The sequence below is a fragment of the Stegodyphus dumicola genome, chromosome X1 (assembly GCF_044657685.1).
Source record: "Stegodyphus dumicola isolate Sdum_Otavi_A_Nest chromosome X1, ASM4465768v1".
Lineage (NCBI taxonomy): Eukaryota > Metazoa > Arthropoda > Arachnida > Araneae > Eresidae > Stegodyphus > Stegodyphus dumicola.
This window is the reverse complement of record NC_140780.1, coordinates 13,327,600-13,353,541: the sequence shown is the minus strand read 5'-3', so window position 1 is coordinate 13,353,541 and position 25,942 is coordinate 13,327,600. Positions and strand designations below refer to the sequence as shown.

The following is a 25,942-nucleotide window of genomic DNA, read 5'->3' as shown; positions in this document are numbered from 1 at the left end:
ATGTAGTCATTTTGATCAAAGCAGGACATTGTCACAAGTCAATGATATCCTCATCAAACTTGTCACAAGTCACTGATATCCCCATCAAACTTGTCACAAGTCACTGATATCCTCATCAAACCACCAGATGATGGCAAATATCTGATCTTAAAAAGAGGCTTATTGAAATTTTTGCTAATTCTGAATCACAGAAAAACTCAGCCTTCTGACTAAATTGGAACTGGGTGACAAGAAACCATCCCAATTTGTCTCTGAAATATGCATCTTGTTATGAGAGCAGGTATGAGATGAGTCTCAAACTTCTGACTAAATTGGAAGTGGGTGACAGGAAACCATCACTATTTCTCTGTGAAATATGCATTTTGTCATGAGAGCAGGTGTGAGATAAGTCTTTGAAAACCGTATGCGTGCAATAACTATCACATAATATGGCAAGCATTTTGTCTGTAAGCAGTTATAATTTGTTCAAACTGATGAAATTGGCTGACACAATATGGGAATTAAATCGCAATTCATATTATGTAACTTGCATTGTTTCTCCATCTTCTCCTAACAATATCGTTCAAGATTTACAGAAACATATTTTAAACTTAGCACTGCAGATAGCAGAAATAAGTGAATGTAGAGATTCCAGTCTATGAAGACAAAGATGCAGATTAAGTACAAGAAATCATTCAAAAAATAACAGTGATCCAAATAACTTTTATTTTCACCAACACTTTGGCGAGAGGGCTTACAGTGTAAATATCAGGGTTTTGAAAGAGGAAAATTGAATCCCCAGTTTTCAGTGACCACTGGAAGTCAAGTGGTTGAGCTGAGTCATCTATGTAATCATGACAACGCATCAGGAACCCATTTTTTAATTGATGCTAGAGCGGAAATAATCAGTTATCCCACCATCACCATCGGAAGAGAGAATTGCGTCAGAGCTGTTTGCAGCTAATGGTCAGTCAAAACATATGATCAAAAACTATTAGAATTGGATTTGGGGATACAGCGATCTTTCAACTGTCCTTTTATAATTGTAGATGTCGGTAAACCTTTTGTTGGAATAAACTTTCTTTCACATTTTATCTTATTAGTCAACAGTAAAAATAGGAAATTAATTGATGGTACTTCTGCATTGATGACTGAAGACACTTTAGGTAACTATGGTGTCACTACTAAATTCATTGCTAACAGTTTTTAAAACTAATATAGAACCATTTTAAATAAATTTCCATACTTATGTAACCCAACATAAGAAATGATAAAATGAAAAAAACATGACGCGTGTTCTGACAACAGATGCATTTCATCAAAACCAAACGAAACCCCATATTCGTTAAAGTCAGAAGACTTTTTCAAAAAAAGTTGATTATATGCTTCAAAATCTCTGCAGACCATCCAAAAGCAGCAGGTCAAGACCATTACATCTCATTTAAAAAAATTCGGTGACTGGAGGCCATGCCCGTAATCAAAACCATTACCCACTACAATTTCTATTGAACTGTAAGAACATTCTGCTTGGAAAAATAATTTTTTTCAACCATAATCATTTTCAACTGTAAGGACTTACTAATAGATTCCTGTTCATGAAGCTGGTATTCCAAAGACTGCCATCATAACATCTTTTGAACTTTTTGTATTTCCTTATATGACATTTGGTGTATGCAATACTGCAGAAACCTTCTGCCACCATGCTGAGTGGTCTGGACTTTGTGTTCTGCCATCTTGATGACACTTTCTTTGCTTCTCCAGACACGGAAACACCCAAAAAAAGCTGAGCATAAATGTTGCAAAACGCAAATTTGGTCTGAGAAAATTTGTATTTTTAGGTTAGGCGATATCAACAGAAGGAATTGTATCTCTTCCATTGAAAACTGATAAAGTTAATCAGACTCCTTCGCAAACTTATGCAGATTTTTGGGAATGGTGAACTTTTACCATCGCTTCATACCAAATTGAGCACAAACTGCAACAATCGTTGTCAATCTTCCGTAAGAGTAAAGTGAAATGGGGGGGGCACCTTTAATTTGGACCAAAGACACACAGAATGCCTTTACTAATGTCAAAAGTGCATTATGCAGCTCAGCAATGGTATGCAGATCACTCTAACAACAGATGCATCTGATTCTGCGGTGGGCTGGGTGATATATCAATTATATAATGGTGAAAAACAACTGCTAAGCTTTTTCTCTTGATCCGTTAACACAGAGAAACTAAAGTGCTCATTATCGAGAATCACTTGCAGTCTATATGGCCATAAAGCATTTTAAACACATTCTGGAAAGATAGTCTTTTCTGATGAGTGAAGAATAACTCTTCACTGATCATTTTTGGTTCCAGCAGAATGTAGAAAAAGCTTCTCCAAGACAAGTCTGGCAACTGAACTATATTGCTAACTTCATTACAGACATGCAGTACATTGCTGGAGAAAATATGGCAAAAGACACATTATCGAGCCTTGAAACTATGGCTACTTAGCTCCATTTGATTATAAAAAATTTCTATCACACATAGCAGTAAGGAAATTTACTGTGATACATCCACTGATTTTAACTAGCCATACATTTCTGAAGAATTTTGTGAAAGAATATTTTTCTCCATACATTACTGAATACTCCATACATACTGGAATATACATTACTGCATACTTACTGGAATTCATATGACATTGAAGCTGGTGACAAAAAAATTCATTCGGCCTGCCATAAACAAAGGACTAAATAATGTTTGGCATACCAATGAGCCAAAGTTCACAAACATACCCATGTTTCAGCTGCTGAATTCAAAGTTTCAAATGAATGTTTCAAGCACCTTAACATCAATATTATTGGTACTTTTACCATCTTGCAAAGGTTTTAGGTATGTACTTACCAACATCGATAGATTCACTCATATTGAAGCTGTACCTTTGGAAGACCAAACTGCAAATTCCATCGCAAATGCCCTCGTTGTGACTTGGATTTCAAGATTTGGAATCCCAGAGAAGATAACATCTGATCAAGGTCGACAATTTAACATCCAACTCTTCTATTTCTTGAGCAAATACCTAGGTTTCAAAGCTAACACCACTACAGCTTATCATCCACAACTAATGGTTTAATCAAACACTAACATTGAAAAACAGCATAATATCCCTACTTCAAATGTAAAATTCTTGGACTGATGTTGACCTTAAGTTCTTAGGATTCAGTCCACCATTAAGGAAGATTTACATTGTTCTTCTGTTAACTTGTGTGTGGCACACCAATTTGTTTGCCTGAAGAATTTTTTTACTAAATACCCAACTGCTAAGCATCCAAATTTTATACAAAAATTGGAAAGCCACATCCAAAATGTTGAACTAACTTTTAACAACCAGCCATGGGGGGGTTTCATACACTATGACTTATCAGCTTGTTAACATGTATTCATTTTTAATAGCATAATTTTGTCTTCTTTTCAACCAACCTATCTTTGACCATATTTGGGTAAACAATATTTAAAAGAATATTTCAATGTGATAGTTTCAAGCAAGATAGATAGACTAAAACCATGTTTCAGACTCAAAGATCAAGTATTAACAAGTCTTTAGACATACGAAGTTGATAACTCCAAAGTTTTACAAACGCATCCTACAATAATGATCTTTCCAAAGACATTACCCCTAGAAACAAAGAACTGGTCAAAAAGTGAGATTTCCTGCATATCTGAAAGTCTATGAGGTATAAGGCTTTTACTGGAAAGGGAGTGTGTGGCAACATTGCTGTACTGAAATGCCATCAAACGTTTCGTATTGCGATTTTCCTTTTGCTCAAGTGGCAACAGTAAAACAGTTTAGAATAAAAAAAAAAAAAAAAAAAAATTAAAATTTGTTTTGGAAAAGAAATTAAAATTCGCTTTCAAAAAAGAAACTCGTTATCAACTCGTATCAAACTCGTTTTTTCCAGTTCCCTTGTTAATAAATTTATTTAAATAGCTATAAAGCTATAAAGGTTAATACACTTGTCATTAATGAAAGAAGCTATAAAGGTAAATATCAGTTTAAAAATGTATAATATAATGCTTATTAATTATGTATTGGTTATGCATATTATTGCTCTGTGTGTAATGTTTTAAAAAGGATCAACATAATTTTGCGAAATTCCGTGATTTACCAATGAATTGCCTATAAATTGTGGCCTTTTCTATCATTATTTCACAAAAACATGTTCTTTTATGTGATTGTAATGTTCTATAAATAAAAAGTTTCATCCTTGTGTTAGGTTCTCATTTTCCCTCAGTAAATCATCTACGTATTTACATATGATAATCATTGATTCATAATATAACTATTGTAGAAATATTAACGATAATGACATTTTTTGTATTTGCACATACTGTTTATTTGAGGTTAATATAAATTTTATGCCCCTATGCATGAATTCTCTAATTACAGATATCAGATTTATTTTTAAATGTTTTACGTTTAATCATTGAGATACAGTAAAAGTCTAGAAATCCACAAAGCTTGGGACTACAGGTTGTGTGGATTTTAGAATTTTGTGGATTTCAGTACAGAAAAGATAAATCATAATATTCAGACTAAATGTGCAAAATAAATAAGGCATATTAGATACATTTAATTAAATTATTATATACATTATTATGATAATATACATTTTTTTTTTTTTTTTTTTTTTTGTAAATTATAGAGAGTCTTAATCTCTTGATCTGTGACACAGCTCTGTTGTTCTAGCTGGAGATATTTGACATGGTAGTATTTTTCACCTTGTTCCAAACCCTCATTAAAAGATATAGCAAATTCACTATCTGTATCAGTGTCAGAATTGTTTTCTTGCTCTGGCGAGTTCAAAACAGAACCAGTGATTTATTTCATCATCAGTTAGTTGATATGCCAGTGTTGGCTCATCTGAACACATCATCCATTCAAATGATATCTCCTTCTTGCAAAGCCACCTTATTTATTCTTTCTTTCAAATATAAAAGCAATTCTCTTGCTGCACTGATCCTAAAACCAGAAAATTCGCTGTCATCACTCTCAGTTTCAATAAACAGAGAAGATGGCCATACATTGCGACAGGCATTTACTAATATTGTTTGATAAACAGAATTCAATGATTCAGCTTACATAAATGCAGTCTTTGATGATGAATTTTTTTTATAATCACAAAGTGAAGTAGAATGGTCACTTGAAAGGATTTTTTCCCAGATACTCTGATTTATAGTGGCATTTAATACTGTGTATTATGCTTTGCTCCATTGGTTGGATCAGTTATGTATTTGGGGGCAAAAAAAGGGCCATGACATTATCACATGTTAAAATGGTTGCATCTGGATATGCAGAGCAGTTGTCTAACAACAGTGAAATCTTGCAATTTGATGGTAACCCCACACTGTTACAGTGCCATCTAGCATCTTTAACAAAATGCCCTATAAGCCATTCGGTTATAAGTTGTTTTGTGCAGCAGGAATTTTTATTGCTCCTATAAATCATATGTTAGTTCTGAGCTCTGGCCCCCAGCCCACCTAGCAGGCAAAACCTGCCATATGGCTATGCAGGGACAGGCTAAGCCACAAAGGCATTAAAAAAAAAAAAAAAAAGTAGATACATACATTCCAAACACTCTTGGTGAAATAGTATATAAATGTGTTATTTCCATTTCTGTGTTTTTCCCCCAAGTTTAAAATCTTTATAAGTTTTACTTTCAATTAGTTATTATTATTCAAATCTTCTTTATATTATCAAAATTCATCTTAGATAATTGTTTTACTCCTTTCAGAGCTCTGGGGTAGGTGCTCTTACCCACTACCACTGGCTGACATTTTTAAGTACCATCTACATTGCTGCATACTAAAATAGTAACTCTTCCTTCAGCTTCTTTTCCCTGACGGTGCACCACTTGTCACTTGTCACAAATGTCTTTCTTGACAGCCATCGCCAAAAATATCCAGTCTTGTCCATATTAAAAACCTGTTCTGGGCTGAGATTTTCTTCTACTAACACTAAGTCATTGATAAATTCTTCTGCAGCATCTTTATCTGCTGAAAGTTTTTCTCCTCGTGCTTTTGGATAACGTATACCGAGTCTGTGCTTAAATCTGTTTAGCCAGCTGCTTCTGAAATTGGACGGCTCCTCTGTTTTTAAATCAGCATAAATATGCTTTTCCTTTTCTCTCCGAATCAGTCCTGAAATTGGTACCCTATTAGTCTGCTGCTGTCAGAACTACTCGTTCGAGGCAGCATCAAGGTTTCGTTTTGTCTGAGGCAAAGATTTCCGTTTTTTTATTCCAGTGTTAGAATCACTATTGCTGTAAAATTTCAACAGCTTTTCTTTATTTTTCCGTATATCATACATGGCCCATGTCACAATTCCATACGATTCTGCTATAAACTGAGGAGTAGTACCTGCCTCCATTTTTTGCATTACCATCAATTTAATGTGCTTATGTTTTCCAGCATTGCAATAAAATCATGAATGCGTTTCTTATCTGTCATTTTATTAAAAAGAGCTAAAATAAAAAATATTTTTAATTTATCCACAAAATATGTGGATAAAAAAGCAAACCGTAGCTATAAACAATCTCGTGAAAATACAACAACATGAATCGTGATTTTTGAAAAAAAATTGAATTAATCGTGTGCTTTTGTACCTCGATGCAGATTGGAGGGGGAAAACTTTTAACATGAGGTCAGTAATTTGGTTTTGATGTTATAACTCAAGAGGCAACGTGGATTTCAGGAGCTGGCGGATTTTTGGTATTTGACTGTATAATACTAAATTGCTTATTAATTTTATTGTTGGTTTTTACATATTTTAATCAAATAAAACATCAGTATTTAATAAGTAGAACATATAAATAAATAATATGAATTTTTATGATGTAGACAGTTTAGTTTTAACAGAATGTACTTATTTTTTTTTAATACCTACTAATTTTTAGTGTTTATTTAGAACTAAGAAATGTGAATTAAACTTTCTTTTGTGTTACCTGAGTGATTATTTTGATGGGAAAGAATATTTTAAGATAATCTATTAGAAAATACTTTGTGTTTTATTGATATTCAAAATTTCACTAAATTTATTTATCATTTTATTCTTTATTGTAATTCTGTAGTTCTTAATTACAATGTGTATTTTAGTTTTAGAATGAAGAGCAGTTCTGGTGACATTTCTCATAGAACATTCATGGAGGAAGAAACAATAAATGTCATGACCCTGAATACAAACAATGGTGGCGTTCCGAAAGAGAAATCTGAACTTCTTCAGTTGTTGCGTCATAGTGATGATAAGGAAATATGTGAAAATTCTGAAAATAGTTTGGATATCAATAGTCTTCCTTCATTACCATTGAATTTTGAGCTTGCAGAAGAAAATAGCATTATACTTGAAGACAAAATAGTTCCTGAGACTCTTTTTATTGATAAAACAAAATCTAGTGATGGAAATGGAAACTTGTTTTATAAGCAAAAGGAAAGCATTGAAATGCCACCAACACAACCTTTGTGTAAAGAATTATGGACTTCGAGTAATACTACTCTTGAAGTGCCTCCTAAAATAAGTGAACTTGCATTAGAAAGCTTGACATCAATTCCCATTCAACCAAAAAATGATGTTGATGTTGACAAATCTAGTAATAATTTGAATAATTCTCAGTTAATTGACAAAGATATACTTCCTGAACAAAATGTATGTTCACATGCTCTTGGAAGATCTGAAACTAATGATATTCCAGAAACAGCTGCTAAAAATATTGAGGATTGCAGTAACTCTCAAGGAGCTAAATCTCTTTCAAGTGCTGCTGAGAAAGAGACTTGTGTCATTTTAAGAAGAAAGGTAAATATATATTTGTGTGCATGCATTTTAAAATTGTTTCCTTTTTGTGCCCCCTTTTTTGGTAAATTGAAGTAATAAGACATATAGATTAGATCAAAAATCTGCTCAGGATGGGAGACGAGGATGTGCAGATTTCAGGTCTTAAAAGAAAAATCATTAGATTTAGCCTAAAGAAAGGAATAAGAAATTGATTTTAAAAATCATATGGAAACAAATAATACGTTTTTGATTTTATACAAAGAAGTGTCCATTAAAAGTATTCTAATTTCGTAAAAAAAGCAAATATGAATAAAAGCATCTAAAATATCATTTACATTTTTAAAACAACTTTTTACAGTAGCTTATTTTAAAACTTTAGCAAGTTCAAGTTTGAGTCTGCTTCCTAAGCAGTCATGCAGCATTGTTTAACATTTTTTTTTTTTTAATAATCGAAAGAAAATCTAAAATTTACTTAGCCATTCTGATATGATAAAAAGTGCTAATTTTAGTTCTAGATTACAGAAGTTAAAAATAGCCATTATTTAAAAAAGAAGGTGGAGGGACTGGTCAAATAAATCATTGTACTTACAGAATCAGTTCTCCGACATTATCACCTTCAAAGTAGCTCCCTTCAGCATTCACACACTTCTGCATTCGGTGCTGCCATTGCTGGTAACACTTCTGGAATGAGATTTTTGGAAAGCCCTTCAGGTTGACTCAGAAACCTGCACCAGTATTATAATAATTTTGGCAGCAGGAATGCAAAGCCGAGATTTAGAGTTAAGTCATGTCAGAAAGATGTTGCTTTAATTTTTACAAAGCTGTTTCTTCATTGTTCTAAGGGATGTTAGTGGTTATTCTGTTTTTAGTCAAGTTTGTCAAGAGTAATACTAAAGTTGCAAAATATGGAATGTAATCATAGTAAATAGCTGGCAAATCATACATACGGCGTTGGTCTAGGTATTTTTTCATAGATTCCCCTTTTTCTGGATCTTGTGAATGCTTACTAGAACCTATAATATGGCCGAGAAATTTCACTTCCCTATCTCCAAAATCTCATTTTACTAGATTTACAGTAAGGCCTACTTTTTCTATGTAAGGTCTTGAATACCTCTTTCACATATTCTCCCAGTCTTCACTGTTAGTCAGAAAATCACTTTACATTTTTCTACAGACAAAATTATTCAGGAAACATCTTTCGTTTGTGAATTAGATTTTCTAGCGGTGCTACACAATACTAATAATAATAAACTTTCTGTTTTAGTTAACGATCCTATTTCCAATCCATCTTTACCCTCAGCTTTAAGGAAATTGTGTTTTAGTTTCATCAATAGATGGCACCAGTCACTTGAATGAGTCTAAGGGAAGAAATGATATATTTTGTAAAGCATCTTGAATATTTCTGACAGTATCTTTGTTTGACATTTCATACTTCTCAATCTCTTTTGTAACAGGGTTATAAAATTCTTCCAATGCTTTTTGAATTCCTAATTTTTCTTTTGTTTGATCATCTTTACTTTTTCTAATTTCTTTATCTAATCTTACTTTTTCAATTGATTGCTTTAATTTCTAAGTTTTTTTCATGTTCCATTTATTAGAAAGAATTTATGACAGTAAAAAATAATTTAATGACAGTAAAAAATAATTTTACTGAGGGTATTCTGAAGTGAACAATAAATTTTTTCCTAAATAATTTTCATTCTCATCAGTTGTAATAAATTTACATTTAACTTTCTTATTTTTTAAATTTAGTGTATTTCTTTTTTTATCAGTTGTGCTGATTTTAATTCTTGTGATACCTCTATTGGGATTATTAACTTTGTAAAAGATTAGTTTATCAAAAAGTTGAATAATTTTACTACCAGGTCAATGAGTGTTTACAAATATATGAATTACTTTTGTTGAGTGATTATTAATTTGCATACCTTCAATTATACTGCAATGAATATAAATATCATCAGTTAAGTATTCAATGTTTGCATGAAGGGAACCTTTTTGCCATCGTTCTTCATATATTTTTGGTTCAAATCCTAAAACTTTATAAAAATTACTTTCAGTTAAATCAATTTTATAATTTTCTTCTAATTTAATACTAAATTAATTTTCTTCTTCTATTTGTGTAATTTGAATAGGAGATACATATATATGTGGCCTTATGTGGCAAATTGGAGTACTCATTATTAAACAGAAAACTTTGACTTCGAATATTTAATCTAGCAAGACTATAGAAACCATCAGAAATAACAAATTTATTCCATTCTTTAACATTCCAATATTTGAATTTATTATTTTCATAAAATTCGCTAATGTTATCCCAAGAAACCTCAACGAAAAATTCTTTCAATCCAATTTTTATAAAATGTAGGGGTGTCGAGAATTCTTCAGTAAACTCCTGTAAATTCTCTTTTCTTTTTAAAATTAATGTATTCATTTATAGGAGACTACAAATGAATTCCAGATTTTTTTGGTTTGTATGTCTTATTAATTTTATGATTTATGGTAAAATAATTACAAATTTCTTTCAGAATATATAAGCAATTAATATTTTTTCTGTAATAGGTCTAAAAATAAAAATTTTTCTAAAGTCTAAAAATTTTTCCAACATTTTGTCAGCCTCTTTTGTAAATTCTTTTTAATTTATTGAAATATGTTAATCTACCTTAGTTTCTCTTTTTTAAAATACTTAAATCGGGGACATAATATATTTTTTCGTCTTCGATTTCAACATTAAGTTTTGATATACTTTAATATATTCTTGTGGGTCACTATCTTCGGAAGATTCGATATATGAGGATTCTGCAACTTCTACATTATCCCCCCCAAAAAAACTGTATCCATTTAATTACCCTTTAAAAAATTGTTGGTCAATAAATGGAAGTGACAAAATTATGCATGCATTGTCAAATTATAACATCATTAGATGATTTTTATAAACATCGAAATCATGGAAAATTTAACCGTAGTATTTGTGTAAATTAGCAATTAGTTATAGAAAATGTGATTGTGGAAAACAATATATATATTATCACAAAGACATTTAAGAAGTAATTATCATATCCGCCAAGCTGGTCGAAAGCAAACATTTATAAAATTTCTTCCCTATAAATGGAGACGTCCATGATGACTGTTAAAGATTTAAAACAATATTGTAAAAATAATAATATTTGTGGATATTTAAAATTAAAAAAACATGATCTTATTCAAAATATAACAGAGCAAATGAAAAGCAAAGTATATTTGAATTTATTTCCTTTCAGTGAAGATATATATTCAAAAATGAAAAAAACCTAGAATGTTAAAAATAAAATGCGATATTTGTGGTGAATATTTTAAAAAAACCTTATATAAAAAATCTTTTAAGATCAACAAAGCAGAAAATGGTTTTATTTAATGATGAGTAAAAAAAAAAAAAAAAGTATTAGAGTAGTGTAAAAGTTTTAATTAAAAAAATCTTGAACATTGAAACATAATGATTTTATTCAATGTATAATAGATCATGTACAAAAAGACATTTTTTGGAATTTATTTTCTTTTGATAAAGCTATATTTTCAGAACCAAAAAACCTAGACCTCCTCAAATAAAATGGGACATTTGTGGGCTATATTACAAGCCAAATGCAAAAATCAACATTTAAGAAGTCTAAAACATAGAAATGGTATTTTACTTTGTGAAGTTCAAGAAACTCAATCGAGTTTTAAGTCTGGATTGAAAACGTATTGGATTAAAAATAGACTTTATATTCGAGATATTTTAACTGAAAAAACTAATATTGTTAAAGATTTAATTAAAGAAAGTTTAATGGATCATAAACATTTAAAAGTAAATTTAAAACTATTTTGTTATAAAAAAATATTAACAATGCATTTGAAAACTTTACAGAATTTATACATAAAACAAAAAAATATATTATAGTAATGAATACAGATTTAAAAGAATTCTATGAAGAAGCAAATTATAAAATAATAAAGGAGGCAGATGATTTTGAAGCTTCTGGTTTAGGTTGGAGTTTATATGAGATAAAATATCTAGAATTAAATAAAATAATAATCAATAAATAAATATGAACCATTAAAAGGAAGTCGTTATATGGAGTTACCACAAATACTGAAAAATAAAGTAGCAATTATAAATGTAAAAAAAATCATGATGATAAATGTTTCATGTGAGCTATTTTATCTGCAATGTATCATGTGAAAATTCATCTGGAATTTCAAATTATAAAAAATATGAAAATGAATTAAATTTCAAAGGAATTGATTTTCCCGTCTCTTTAGATAAAATTTCAAAGTTTTAAAAACAGAATGATATATCTGTGAATGTATATGGGTATAAGAACTCAGAACTTTATATATTACATTATACTAAAAATAAATTAGACACATGTAAATTTACTATATCTTAAGGATGATGAATATGATCATTATTGTTGGATTAAAAATATTAATAGATTATTAAGATCACAAATGGGGGAACACCAATTATTTTGGTGTGATAGATAATTATTAAATTTACGTTCAAGTGAAAAATTTAAATCATATGAAAAAGATTGTAAAACCAATGAAGCATGTAAAATCAAAATGCCAATAAAAGAAAAAATAAAATTTGTAAGTTATAATCGAACCATGAGATTACCATTTATCATTTATGCAGGTTTTGATCAAAATATTTAAGAGCAAATTCTTTTAAATCTACTTTTAAAGAAACTGGAAAACATTTTCCTTAAAATTTACTAGATTTAATAACAAGAAATGGTAGTTATCCTTATGATTATACGGATTCTGAAGAAAGATATAAACTAAATTACCACCACAAGAATGTTTTTATAGTACATTAAATGAATGTGGTGTATCTGATGATGATTACAAGCATGCTCAAAATGTATGGAAAGCTTTTAAAATTAAAAATTTGAGACAATATTCAAAACTATATGTCAAAACAGATGTTTTAATATGAGCAGAAAATTGGATGTTTGCTTAAAACATATAAATTAGATTCAGCAAGGTAGTTCACAACACCTGGATTGTCATGGGATGCAATGTTAAGAAGAACTGAAATTGAATTAGATTTGATTAAAGATCCAAATATGATTTTGATGATAGAAAAGGGAATAAGAGGTGGAGTTTCACAATATTGTAATACACTCTTAGACCCCCCCCAAAAAAAAGCGATACACCAAGAAGAAGTTATCCAAATGGGATGAAAATCAGTAGAAGTGGTGTACATGTACAGGAAAACAAATGATTACAGTTTGAGAAAAATTGGATGATTTATTGAAGTGATAGAGCTTCACAAAGTGAAAAAGTCAGTGACGCGTTTGTCCACCTCTTGCCCTTATGAAAGCAGTTATTCGGCTTGGCATCGATTGATAGAGGTTGCAGATGTCTTCCTGAGGGATATCGTGCCAAATTCTCTCCAACTGGAGCGTTAGATTTTCAACACCCAGAGCTGGTTGGAGGGCCCTGCCCATAATGCTACAAACATGCTCAATAGGAGAGAGATACGGCAACCTTGCTGGCCAAGGTAATGTTCGGCAAGCACTGAGGCAAGCAGTAGAAATGTGCAGTGTGAGGGCAGGCATTATCTTGCTGAAATGTAAGCCCAGGGTGGTGTGACATGAAGGGCAACATAAAGGGCCTTAGAACTTTGTCGACGTACCGCTGTGCTGTAAGGTTGTGACGGATGACAACCAAAGGGATCCTACTATGAAATTAAATGGCACCCCAGACCATCACTCCTGGTTGTCGGCCTGTCTATCGGAAGACAGTCAGGTTGGTATCACACCGCTGTCCGGGGCGTCTCCAGACTCGCCTTCGCTGGCCATCAGGGCTCAGTTCAAAGCGGGACTCATCACTGAAGACTATTTTACTCCAGTCAGTGACATTCCAGCGTGAATGAGCCCGACACCACTGCAAACGGGCTTGACATTGTACAGAGGTCAGTGGTAGTCGGCGCAAGGGGCGGCGTGACCTCAGCCCACTTTCTGTGAGCCATCTATGAATAGTCCTTGCAGTCACTGAAGCACCAGTTGCACATACAATCGATGATAATGATGCATCGAGGGCTGTGAGTGCTGCTGTGACGATTGCTCGGTCTTCAGGTTCTGTCCTTTCTCTAGGTTACCGCTTCCTTCTTGACGCTGTGTGCGGCCATGGTTCACCCATTCCTGTCAGCTTTGTCTAATAGTGGCATCGCTCCTGCTGAAATGTTGAGCTGTTATCCGATGAGACCAACCGGCTTCTTTGAGCCCAATTACACAACCTCTCTCAAATTCTGACATCTGCGCATATCATTCGCGCACCTGTATGGAGGTATAGTTACTGTCAGAGTACACGGAATGAAATTTGTGAAGAATTTATGACCTGGAATTGCTCTCTTAAATATCCTGCCAGTTGCGCAGATCAGATGCGCTGTAGCGACAACCATTCATTCATTGGCAGCCAAAATGTAAAATTTTGCATTTTGCTTCGAAACCTGTATACATATCAATTTGTGTCCAATTTGTTTTATATCTTCTCGGTGCTCCCCAGACTATCACTCCTGGTTTTTGACCTGTCTGCCAGAAGACAGTCATCACATCACTGTCCGGGGTGTTTCCAGACTCGCCATTGCTGATCATCGGTGCTCAGTTCAAAGCGGGACACATCACTGAAGACTATTCTACTCCAGTCAGTGACATTCCAGTGCGAATGAGCCCGACACCACTGCAAACGGGCTTGACATTGTACAGAGGTCAGTGGTAGTCGGCGCAAGGGGCGGCGTGACCTCAGCCCACTTTCTGTGAGCCATCTATGAATAGTCCTTGCAGTCACTGAAGCACCAGTTGCACATACAATCGATGATAATTATGCATCGAGGGCTGTGAGTGCTGCTGTGACGATTGCTCGGTCTTCAGGTTCTGTCCTTTCTCTAGGTTACCGCTTCCTTCTTGACGCTGTGTGCGGCCATGGTTCACCCATTCCTGTCAGCTTTGTCTAATAGTGGCATCGCTCCTGCTGAAATGTTGAGCTATTGTCCGATGAGACCAACTGGCTTCTTTGAGCCCAATTACACAACCTCTCTCAAATTCTGACATCTGCGCATATCATTCGCGCACCTGTATGGAGGTATAGTTACTGTCAGAGTACACGGAATGAAATTTGTGAAGAATTTATGACCTGGAATTGCTCTCTTAAATATCCTGCCAGTTGCGCAGATCAGATGCGCTGTAGCGACAACCATTCATTCATTGGCAGCCAAAATGTAAAATTTTGCATTTTGCTTCGAAACCTGTATACATATCAATTTGTGTCCAATTTGCTTTATATCTTCTCGGTGCTCCCCAGACCATCACTCCTGGTTTTTGACCTGTCTGCCAGAAGACAGTCATCACATCACTGTCCGGGGTGTCTCCAGACTCGCCTTTGCTGATCATCGGTGCTCAGTTCAAAGCGGGACACATCACTGAAGACTATTCTACTCCAGTCAGTGACATTCCAGTGCGAATGAGCCCGACACCACTGCAAACGGGCTTGACATTGTACAGAGGTCAGTGGTAGTCGGCGCAAGGGGCGGCGTGACCTCAGCCCACTTTCTGTGAGCCATCTATGAATAGTCCTTGCAGTCACTGAAGCACCAGTTGCACATACAATCGATGATAATGATGCATCGAGGGCTGTGAGTGCTGCTGTGACGATTGCTCGGTCTTCAGGTTCTGTCCTTTCTCTAGGTTATCGCTTCCTTCTTGACGCTGTGTGCGGCCATGGTTCACCCATTCCTGTCAGCTTTGTCTAATAGTGGCATCGCTCCTGCTGAAATGTTGAGCTATTATCCGATGAGACCAACTGGCTTCTTTGAGCCCAATTACACAACCTCTCTCAAATTCTGACATCTGCGCATATCATTCGTGCACCTGTATGGAGGTATAGTTACTGTCAGAGTACACGGAATGAAATTTGTGAAGAATTTATGACCTGGAATTGCTCTCTTAAATATCCTGCCAGTTGCGCAGATCAGATGCACTGTAGCGACAACCATTCATTCATTGGCAGCCAAAATGTAAAATTTTGCATTTTGCTTCGAAACCTGTATACATATCAATTTGTGTCCAATTTGCTTTATATCTTCTCGGTGCTTCATGATACGTCCTTTTTTTTTTTTTTTTTTTTGTCTAAGAGTGTAGATATGCGAAAGCAAATAATAAATATATAAAAGATTATGATTCTAATAAAGAATCAAATTATCTAATATATTTAGATGCTAATAATTTGTATGGCTGGGCTATGTCTCAGTATTTATCCTATGGGGCATTTAAATGGGTAAAAGTATATGATCTGAATTGTCCAGGTAATTCTGAAAAAGGATATATATTAGAAGTTGATTTAGAATAGCCAAACAAATTACGTGATTATCATTCAGATTTACCTTTAGCTCCAGAAAAGAAAAAACCTGATGGATCTAAAACCAAAAAATTTTTAACAACTTTGTATGATAAAACTAAATGTTATACAATATAAAAGCTTGAAAGAATATTTAGAAATGGGTTTAAAATTAAAAAAAGTTCACAGAGTTTTAGAATTTAAACAGTACGATTGGCTAAAAAATACATCGATTTAAATACTGAAATGGGAAAAAAAAAAAAGCGACTAATGATTTTGAGAAAGAATTTTATAAATTAATAAATAATGCACCATATGGAAAATCCATTGAAAATGTTAGAAAAAGAATCGATATATAATTATGCACTAATTATAATCAAGTTAAAAAATAGATTGCTAAACCAAATTATAAAGGAAGAACAATATTTAGTGAAAATCTATCAGCCGTTCGTATGAATAAAACAGAAATAACATTAGATAAACTGATTTATCTAGGAATGTGTATTTTAGATCTATCAAAACATTTAATGTAATGAAGCCTAAATATAAAGATCTTACATTACTTTATATGGATACAGATAGTTTAACATATGATATTAAAACGAAGATTTTTATGAAGATATGAGAGGAATGATTGATTATTTTGATACATCAGATTGTCCTAAAGAAAATATAATATACCATTAAAAAATAAAAAAGTATTAGGAAAAATGAAAGATGAAAATAAAGGAAAACTATTATTAGAATTCGTTGGACTAAGATAAAAAAAATGTATGTAAATAAAACTGAAAATGAAATAATTAAAAATTCAAAAGGCGTTAAGAAATGTGTAGTTAAAAACACAATTTCATTTGAAGCTTATAAAAATGTTTATTAGAAAAAATGGATATCTATAGATCAATGAATCTCATTAGAAGTATGAATCATGAATTATATGCTATAAAAATAAATAAATTAGTTTTATCATTTTTTGATGATAGAAGATATATTTTAGAAGATGGAATACATACATTAGCTCTTGGTCACTTTTGATGCGATAGCTTTGTTCATAATAAATGATAACCAATAAAGATTCTACTGAACCAGAAGAAATATATGATGCTAATCAACATCTGTTATTACCTCAACATGCATTGAGATTATTTATAGAAGGACCATCCGGTTGTAGTAAAACAAATTTATTATTAAATCTTATTAATGGCTTTGAAAAGCCAAAAGTTTTAAGATTAGATTTTGATGCATTATACATATGTGCAAAACATAAATGAGACCAAATATTCTAAATTACGAGAAACATATACTTTCCTTGAAAATATTGAAAGAGATGATATTCTTAAATTTTTATAATATATATAGAAAAGAAGCATTACTTTCATCAGATTTAAATCAATTTATAACAGTTGATGATATAGATCCTTTGAGTAAAAATATTGTTGTTTATGATGATTGTGTAACAGAAAAAAATCAGAAAGATATTGAAGATATGTTTATTAGAGTGAAGAAAGAAAAAGTATATTATTTATATACCGCACAACTTTTATTTATCTTCTATCACTATTAGAAAAAAATTGTAATTATTTTAAAATGTTTAATACACAATCTAAAAAAATTCAGCAAATATCATTTGGGTTTTCAAATTCAGCAAATATCATTTGCGTTTTTGGAGCTGAGGATGGTGGTTCAGTAAAACCATCGAAACTAGTCCTGTAAAAATTTGAAAATATAACGCTGATTTTTGTTTGACTTCTGAATTAGTAAATAATGGACATTGACGGCTATATCTCAAAAGAATTGAAAATATATGTATTTTCTGACAGTTTTTTCATGCTCGATTTAAAAAATCCAAAAATAAGATACCAAAGGAATTTTGATCCCATATAAATTATGGAAGAATATTTTTAAAAAAGAAAAACTGTTTTTCAAAAAAAGTTATAAAAAATATCAAAAGTTAAACATAGCATTATCAATTAATATATTTATTTTAAGTGTTTCAGGTTTATCAGCATTTGCTTTTATACCCCTTGCAGCTTTAAGTGTAATAATTACTGAATTCCTTGAGGAAATAAAAGGAGATTACAAAAAATGTTATATTTTTTAAAGAGTTATTATCTAAATCAATTACAGAAGAAGTTTATCAGTGAGAACAAGACTTTGTAACTACTTTAAAATATCCAAAGAATTTTTATCCTTAATAAATGGATGTTAACTAGAGTGAACTCTCTAAAACACAAAAATTAAATGAAGACTGAATTAGAAGTCTTCAAAGCCATGTCAGTTGGGAATTGATATCAAGATATCAAAAATTATCGGAACCTTTCATCAGCGAATATAGAGATAAGATAGATTGGGTTATAATTAATAATTAGATATCAGCTTATAATTAAGACACAATAACACGCCAAACAAATACTAATTCAAATATGTCAAACAACAAAAATCAGCGTTATATTTTCAAATTTTCACAGGACTAGTTTCAATGGTTTTACCGAGCCATCATAGTCAGCTGCAAAGGCGCAAATGAACGAGAGAAGATATAATGATTAGATAAGATAACAAAGCCTGGACAGGAGATAAGCTACTGGTGCCATCTGTTGATGAAACCAGAACTGAAACATAATTTCTTTAAAGGCTGAAGGCAGAGATGTATTAGAATTAGGGTCGTGAACTAGAAAGATTTTTTTTGAATGTAAAATGCTTCTAGCAAATCCTGTTCACCAATGGAAGGTCAAACAACAGTCAAACACCAATGGAAGGTGTTTTTTGAATAATTTTGGCAGCAGAAAAATTGAAAGTGTGATTTTTGGACCAACAATGTTGGGCAACAGAAGATGTCTATGTTTCCCTTTTGAAAAATTGAAAATATAACGCTGATTTTTGCTGTTTGACTTCTGAATTAATATCACCTTATATTATCAGAGCCATTTATGATTATGCACAAAAATGAAATCAGGTGGGACATAGTTTCTAGATACCAGAAATTATCTGAAAACCGTCTGCCCTGAAGATAAGGATAGTGCTGACAGATCAACTTCCAGTTCATTGCACGCCGTGTTGCCCCCCCCCCCCCCCGCAGAGCAGTGTGAAATTGATAAACAGATTTCGCAATGGTTAGAGAAACAAAGGATATGCCAAAGGATTTTTTGCAGCAATTCCACTTTTTGTTTGATGAACATCGAAAAATGCTTTCGCTTTGTAGATCCTTTGGCAGCTCCAGAATCGGAAATTCTTTTTGACGTAATCGAAAGTTTAAGCTTACTTTTATAAAATTGTTTTAACAGTCTGCAAAAAATAATAAGCCGGACCCAATTAGAAGATTAAATAACAATGCAATCTGCAACATTAACTGAAATAGATAATTAGATAATTTTAGCTTAGCTTATACCATCCGTTATACATTAAACGCGCATGCGTAAACGTATTATGCGCATGCATGAAGGTTTTATGCATTTACGCAAGCTCAGAAAGTTTGTAGCTTTGAGGTCCGGATTATAGATCATTTCGGATTATGGATGTCCGGATTAAAGACTTTTGACTGTACATACATTTTTATCTCTGGAAAAACGACTCAAATGAAATTTCTGAAAGCATTTAAAACATCAATTATGCACTTTGAGAATATTTATTTTTTCAGTTACCCCTTTACAGCATTTAAAAGAATCATGGTGTTTCTGATAGAGGATGCATACTCGCTGTACTGTAGTGTTAAATACACTAGCCTTGGGTGTATTTCTGTTGTGTCTTTTATTTACAGTTTTCTGATTATAGTAATTAGAAAATGTTTTATTTTCACCGCAAGCCAATAAAGTACTTTCGTGACATTGACCTCCTTCTTTTAGAATAAAATTAATTTGGAAATGTCAACGTCACCTTCATCCCTTTGCCTGTTAAATTCTAAAATTAGGTCGTGGGGCAAGATTTTTTGCAAAATAGGCGTTAACAAGTGTTCGAAAGAGCCTGATGTAACATTTATTGCTTCTAAATTTCGAATACAGATATCAAGCTCATCATAAATTCTGTGTAAGTCTGAAACATTAAAAGAATTTTTTTTTTACTTTCCCCAAATTTAGCATTTTATTCATAAAGGAATTTATAATGATATATCTTTTCCCGAACCTATCTTTCAGAATTTTTATGCAGTTGTCATAATTATTGTTAGATAATTCGAATCCTGAAACAACATTTGTAGCTTGACCAGTTAAAAAATTTTTATGATACGTGAAATTTTCAAATTTAGAAATGCTTTTGTTTTTATCAGTCATACATACTTTTGAAACTATTCTAAAAATTTTGCCAATGTTTCAGATCTCCGTAAAATTTTTCAGTTACTAACTTTCGCAATTTAACTAAACATTGACTTCTTAATTTTTTTTTTATTTTTCACTTAAAGAGGCATTCATACTTTGATTATGCGAATCACTTGAAGCTGACTCAATCTTAGTTTTGTTTTCAAGGTAACGTACTATTCTACGTGAGTATTTTAAACATTTCGCTTGATATTCCTGATTCGCCGTAACCTTTTTTTTCCATTTGATCAACTGCAATGGAAGTTTCGATTTCACTGTTGAGAGCTTTCAATTCGTTATATCTTTCTATTAAGAGCTCGTAATCATTTCTTAAATCCTGCTCATCAGGCTCCTCTCCTGACATTAATTTAGCATCAGTTTAATTAATTAAGTGTGTTGTTAATTTTCAAACTGTTCTTCGTTTAGCTTTTGCTAGGTCTATTTTTGTAGTACAACAGAAATACATCCAAGGATCAAAATAAATACAAAATGAGAGCCTGCCTTCTATTTCCTCGTGGGCATGATTTAGTAATCCAAAACATGATGGTCTAATAGTCCCGGATTTCTTCTATCAACAATGCACCATGTTAAATATACCAATCCAATAAAGTTGTAACTATCAACACTGTCAATTTCGTTTCTTTCGGTGGTTCAGATTTGTATGTAATAGGTGATAAAAAGCTCAGTTTAAAAACACAACAAATAATTTATTTACAAGGTTACTGAAATATGAGCATAGTATTCTTTTGCCGCTAATTTTTAGGGCCGACCGCTCCCTTACACACATTTTAACTGATAGTTAAGCACATCTCATTACAGTTCAAATTCTAATCCTACACTGAAGGAAAGGGAAGGTACAGCCCCCTCTATAGGCGTTTCGCAACACTGGAGTCGAAAATCCGCCATTTTCTTTCAATTTGGATTTCATGTGATTTATGCTTGTTACAGAAACGCCAGTCAAATCAGCAGGAAAAGTAACAATATCGTTATCGGATTTATTAGGAAAATGCTTCCGTAATTTGACAAAAACATTCGTAATGATAATCTTAGTGGAACCACGCAGTGGTTTTCCAGCTTTATGAGGTTGAAAATTATTCACATATGTTGAAGATGATGCAGACGCCATGACAATGATGTATTTTTTTCTCCTCCTGATCAGTAAATGAATGAATGCTTTAATTGCTTTTCTCATCGAGAGTGGGGGTGAAGTCAGGGTTGCTGGAATTTGCAGTTTCACCAATAATGTGAAAAAAAAGGGGGGGATTTCTTCCAGCTAGTCATCGAACGATTGACACCATGTAGGAAATTTTTAACTAAGAAGCTGGATGCAGCATAATCTGTCATTTAACAAATTTTTCTCTTATGTTCTCATTGTTCATCTGTATTCATTTTTCACAGCGTAATTTTTACAGTATTACTTCTTGAAACGGTAGAACTGTATTCTTCGGGAGATACATACACTTTCTACTATATCCAGTGTTCTCAACTTAGGTTGACCTGTAGTATAGTAAAATACTAATGTATTTTACATCAAAATCATATTACATGTAGTTGAATAACTTGAATCATGCTTTATAAAGTGAATTTAAGTCAGTCGAGTTCTTTTGAAATGATACTGCAGTGCAGCACAAACCTCCTGCAAGCTCCTGGTTTTTCATATTTCAAGGTTGGCAACTATGATAATTCATCTCACTAGCTGGGTGTAAGTTAATTGGAACTTCATTTTTGCTCTTCTTCTCTGTTACACTAGCAAATGGAAACCAGTATGTGCAACACTCCACTCCAAACAAACACTAGCCTTTGGAGTTTACTTATTATATGCAGCCTATAGGAAAGATAGAAAACTGCTGCCCCACCCACGACCATTTGAGAGTTGAAAATATGGTTCATTAGCCAGCAGGTGTTTACACAGTGTATGATAATTCATTAGTATCATGGATAATGATGTTTTCTGCCTAAAGGGAGAGGCGGGGAAAACAGCTAATTGAAACAAAAATCAGTTTATGCACTTTCTTTTGCTTACGTATCATATTACCACACAATGTTTTAAGAAGGAAAAATTGTTTTCTGTTGGGAGATTCTGGATAATAGATGATTTTGGTTGTTTATTGGATGTACGAGTTTCAAACATTGTACTGTATAAATGCATACCATCAGTTTGTGATAGTGAGTGCTTCACTAAAGGGGACTATTCCTGTTAAATTATTGTTATACCTACCCATGCTGTCATATTGTTGAAGTTAGAAAATTAGTTGTGTCTAGTTGTTAGTATAACTAGGATAATAAATTCTTTTCTGCAGGGAACAGAATATAATATTTTAAGGAAATTTAATTAAATACATAATTGGTAAGTAAGCTAAATATGTTTTTAATTTTTTCTGTGAAATATAATGAATTATGAACTTGCGACAGATTTTGAATTATATAGGTGCAACGTTATGGAAATTTATGGCATTCAAGTCAAAGAATTTGGACGATAGACTTGCTTATATTATCATTTTCTTAACCAAGTAAAATTCATTGCTGATTTATATGAAATCACTTTTTGATTTCAGTAATTCTTAATCTCAAATATGTTATTTTGACAGTTCATTTTAAGGCTCTTGATGAGGTGCTAAATATATTTTAGATTGATCCTGATATTCTGTGTTTTGCCATTTTTATTTATTTGATGTAATCTGCATTTTTATAATCTTTATCAATGAGATATGCATATATTAGAACATAAGTTTTTGAAATTTTATTGGAAATGTCAACATATAATAAAAACCGTGAATGTAATAGTTTACGTTACATAAGATGCTCTGATTATCTAAAATTTTACAGGAGAAACCAGCAGCTGTTGTGAAAAAAGCAAGCAATGTTCATAATACTATGAACAGAATAAATCAGAAAACTTTAAAGAAAACTCGAAGATTTATGATTGATGGAGTAATTGTTGTTACCACTACAAGTAAAATAATATATGGAGATGAAGATAAACCCGTGAAAGAAGACCATATTCTCCGGTGAGTGCATGTAAATTAATACTGCTAATAAGTATTGATAACTAATATTACTGCTAATAATTATTGATAATTTTGTTTCTTGGAAGTGGTAACAAAACAACTTATGTTATCAATTAGTAAAAATATGTACATGTATAAAAGAATGTTTTGTTATTTATATGAATGATGTATTTATTTAAGATCCAAACTTCTTTTCAGCAATAAATTAATACTTTAGAATACATTCATAAGTCTCATAATAATACTTATTTATACTCATAATAATATTTATTTAAGATCCAAACTTCTTTTCAGCAATAAATTAATACTTTAGAATACATTCATAAGTCCATGATATGCTGGTAGATAAATATTTTATTTTGACATGTAAGCAAACATTTTCTGGTTATCCTGGGCAGGATATTGATCAGAAAAACACAAATGAATGCTAAAAGGGAAAATACACTGATGACGATTGTAACCATGTTTATGAAAGATGCCAATATTTCTGACCCATTTTCTTTAGGCATATCGGTTTCAGTTGAGGTAAAATCATGAAAAGAAAAAATTTTTATAAAAAAATATTTTCACAAGACTCTATGAATTAAGGTACAAAGTTGCCTTAAAGTTGGTTTGGTTTGGTTTATTTAATTGTTGCAAAGCACACTAGGGATATTTGCCTAAGGGGAGAGATGCCTTCCTGGAGAACTTTCTAAGGGAAACTGGCTCATATACACGTTACACATGGGGAAAACCATGAAAACGCCCATGCAACCAGCCCGTTCGTAGGATTTGAACCTCGGACCGAACTACCAGTGTTCAGCGACTTTAACCGCTCGACTGCTGGTGGGCCCGCCTTACAATTGGAAAGATTATAATTTGCCACTTCCCAGCAACAGAGATGTTGTGATAGAAAAACTTGAAGCTTCAACAAAAGAGCTAAATCCAAAAAATTTAATTGTTACCTATGATATCTTTAAACAGTTGATAGAGTTGGGAATAATAGATGATGCTACAGATAAAATCATGTTTCTGACCAGTACTTTCTTCCTCACTGATCTTTAATCAAGGAACATTGTACTACCAAAGTATGTCCCATGTTCGATACGTCTGCCATACAGATTAGATCTCCATCTTTGAACCAGTGTCTAATAGCTGGTCTCAATTTATTAAAACTCATTCCAAGTCTCCTTGTCAGATTTAGAGAATTTACACATGGTGTTACTGGAGATACTGAAAAGGCCTTTTTGAAAGTGAGCATTTGCCCAGAGGAATGAAATTATTTGACATTCTTCTGGTGGAATGAGAGTGACTGTAAATAAATTAAGGTAATGCAACACAACAAATTGATCGTTGGTGCAAAGAGCAGCCCTTTTCTTTTTGGAGCAGTTCTGGATTATCGTTTAGGAAGGTATTTGAATGCTGACTAATATAATCAAGATTATGTTAAGATTCATCATTCGAGTTTCTATGCTGATAATTTAGTAATAAGCTTAAACCCTTCATTGAGATGTCTGAAGTCATACTAAGTGAAGGAAAATTCAATTTGAGTGGTTGGCAGTACACTAATGATAATGATGATTCTCGGTGATTTACTTTTATGGGATAAAAAAAAAAAAAAATATTTGCTGTTGGTTTGGGACACCGAAGTTGAAGCTAATACAGAAAAGGAATTTATGAGCTAGTTTTCAGAACTTCATTTGCTGAAGCAGGTGACTGTATCATAGTGTTTTTTGATTAATCCAAGCAGATAAAACATTTCTATGCATACATTTTGTGACGCTAGTCATTCAGCCTTTGCACCAGCTGTTTGTATTCATGTTGAAAACTCCAAGCATGTCCAGGTTAATCTCCTAGCAGCCAAAGCTAGAGTGGCTTCTGTATAACCTATGACTATTCCTTAATTGGAGCTGATGGTTGGTATGGTGGGAGCTCGATTGTACCTGTCTTTTGTAGAAAGACTTCAGTGGAAAGATGTTAAACAAAATTACTGGACCGATTTTGGTTTCTACGTAAAGAATCGTGGACGGTATTTGTAAACAACAGAGTGAATGAAATAAATAGTTTAACAGATGCTCTTGCATGGAAACAGCTTGCTGGAATCCAGAATCCAGCTGATTTGCCTTTGTGAGGATTGATGTTGGCTTTCACATAACATTGATTGTTGGATTTCACATATCATGTTGTGTAATTACTTCACCTTGGGTAGCTACAAAGCAAATCTGCCAGCAAGTGTAACAAAATAATTTTCCTGATTCAATTGGCATTACTGTTTATGCTTAGATTTAATTTTGTGTTAAAGAATAAATTTGTAATAAAATTCTAAGGAGAATGCAGATTACAAATCTATTCATTCTCGACAAGGATATTCTGCTAGGCAGTTGTTATCAAGTAAATGGTGGGAGAGACCTACTTAGTTATTAGAGAACCTTCATCTAACTTGCGGATCAAAAACAAAATTTTGATGAAGATTTAGCCTAGGAAAAGAGAGAAACAAAATTTGATAGACATTCTTCTATTTTATTATTTTTTTTTTT

The 25,942-nt window shown here is 32.5% G+C and overlaps 1 protein-coding gene across 2 annotated transcripts in view; it reads left to right on the top strand.

Moving 5' to 3' along the window:
* The window catches only part of LOC118198763 (STE20-like serine/threonine-protein kinase), a 249,198-nt gene that overhangs the window by 142,567 nt on the left and 80,689 nt on the right, over positions 1 to 25,942 (top strand). For both annotated transcript variants that reach the window (XM_085808321.1, XM_085808323.1), the window contains exons 12-13: positions 7,108 to 7,801; positions 23,245 to 23,426. In XM_085808321.1, coding sequence (XP_085664447.1) covers positions 7,108 to 7,801; positions 23,245 to 23,426 — 876 coding nt within the window. The remainder of the gene's footprint in view (positions 1 to 7,107; positions 7,802 to 23,244; positions 23,427 to 25,942) is intronic.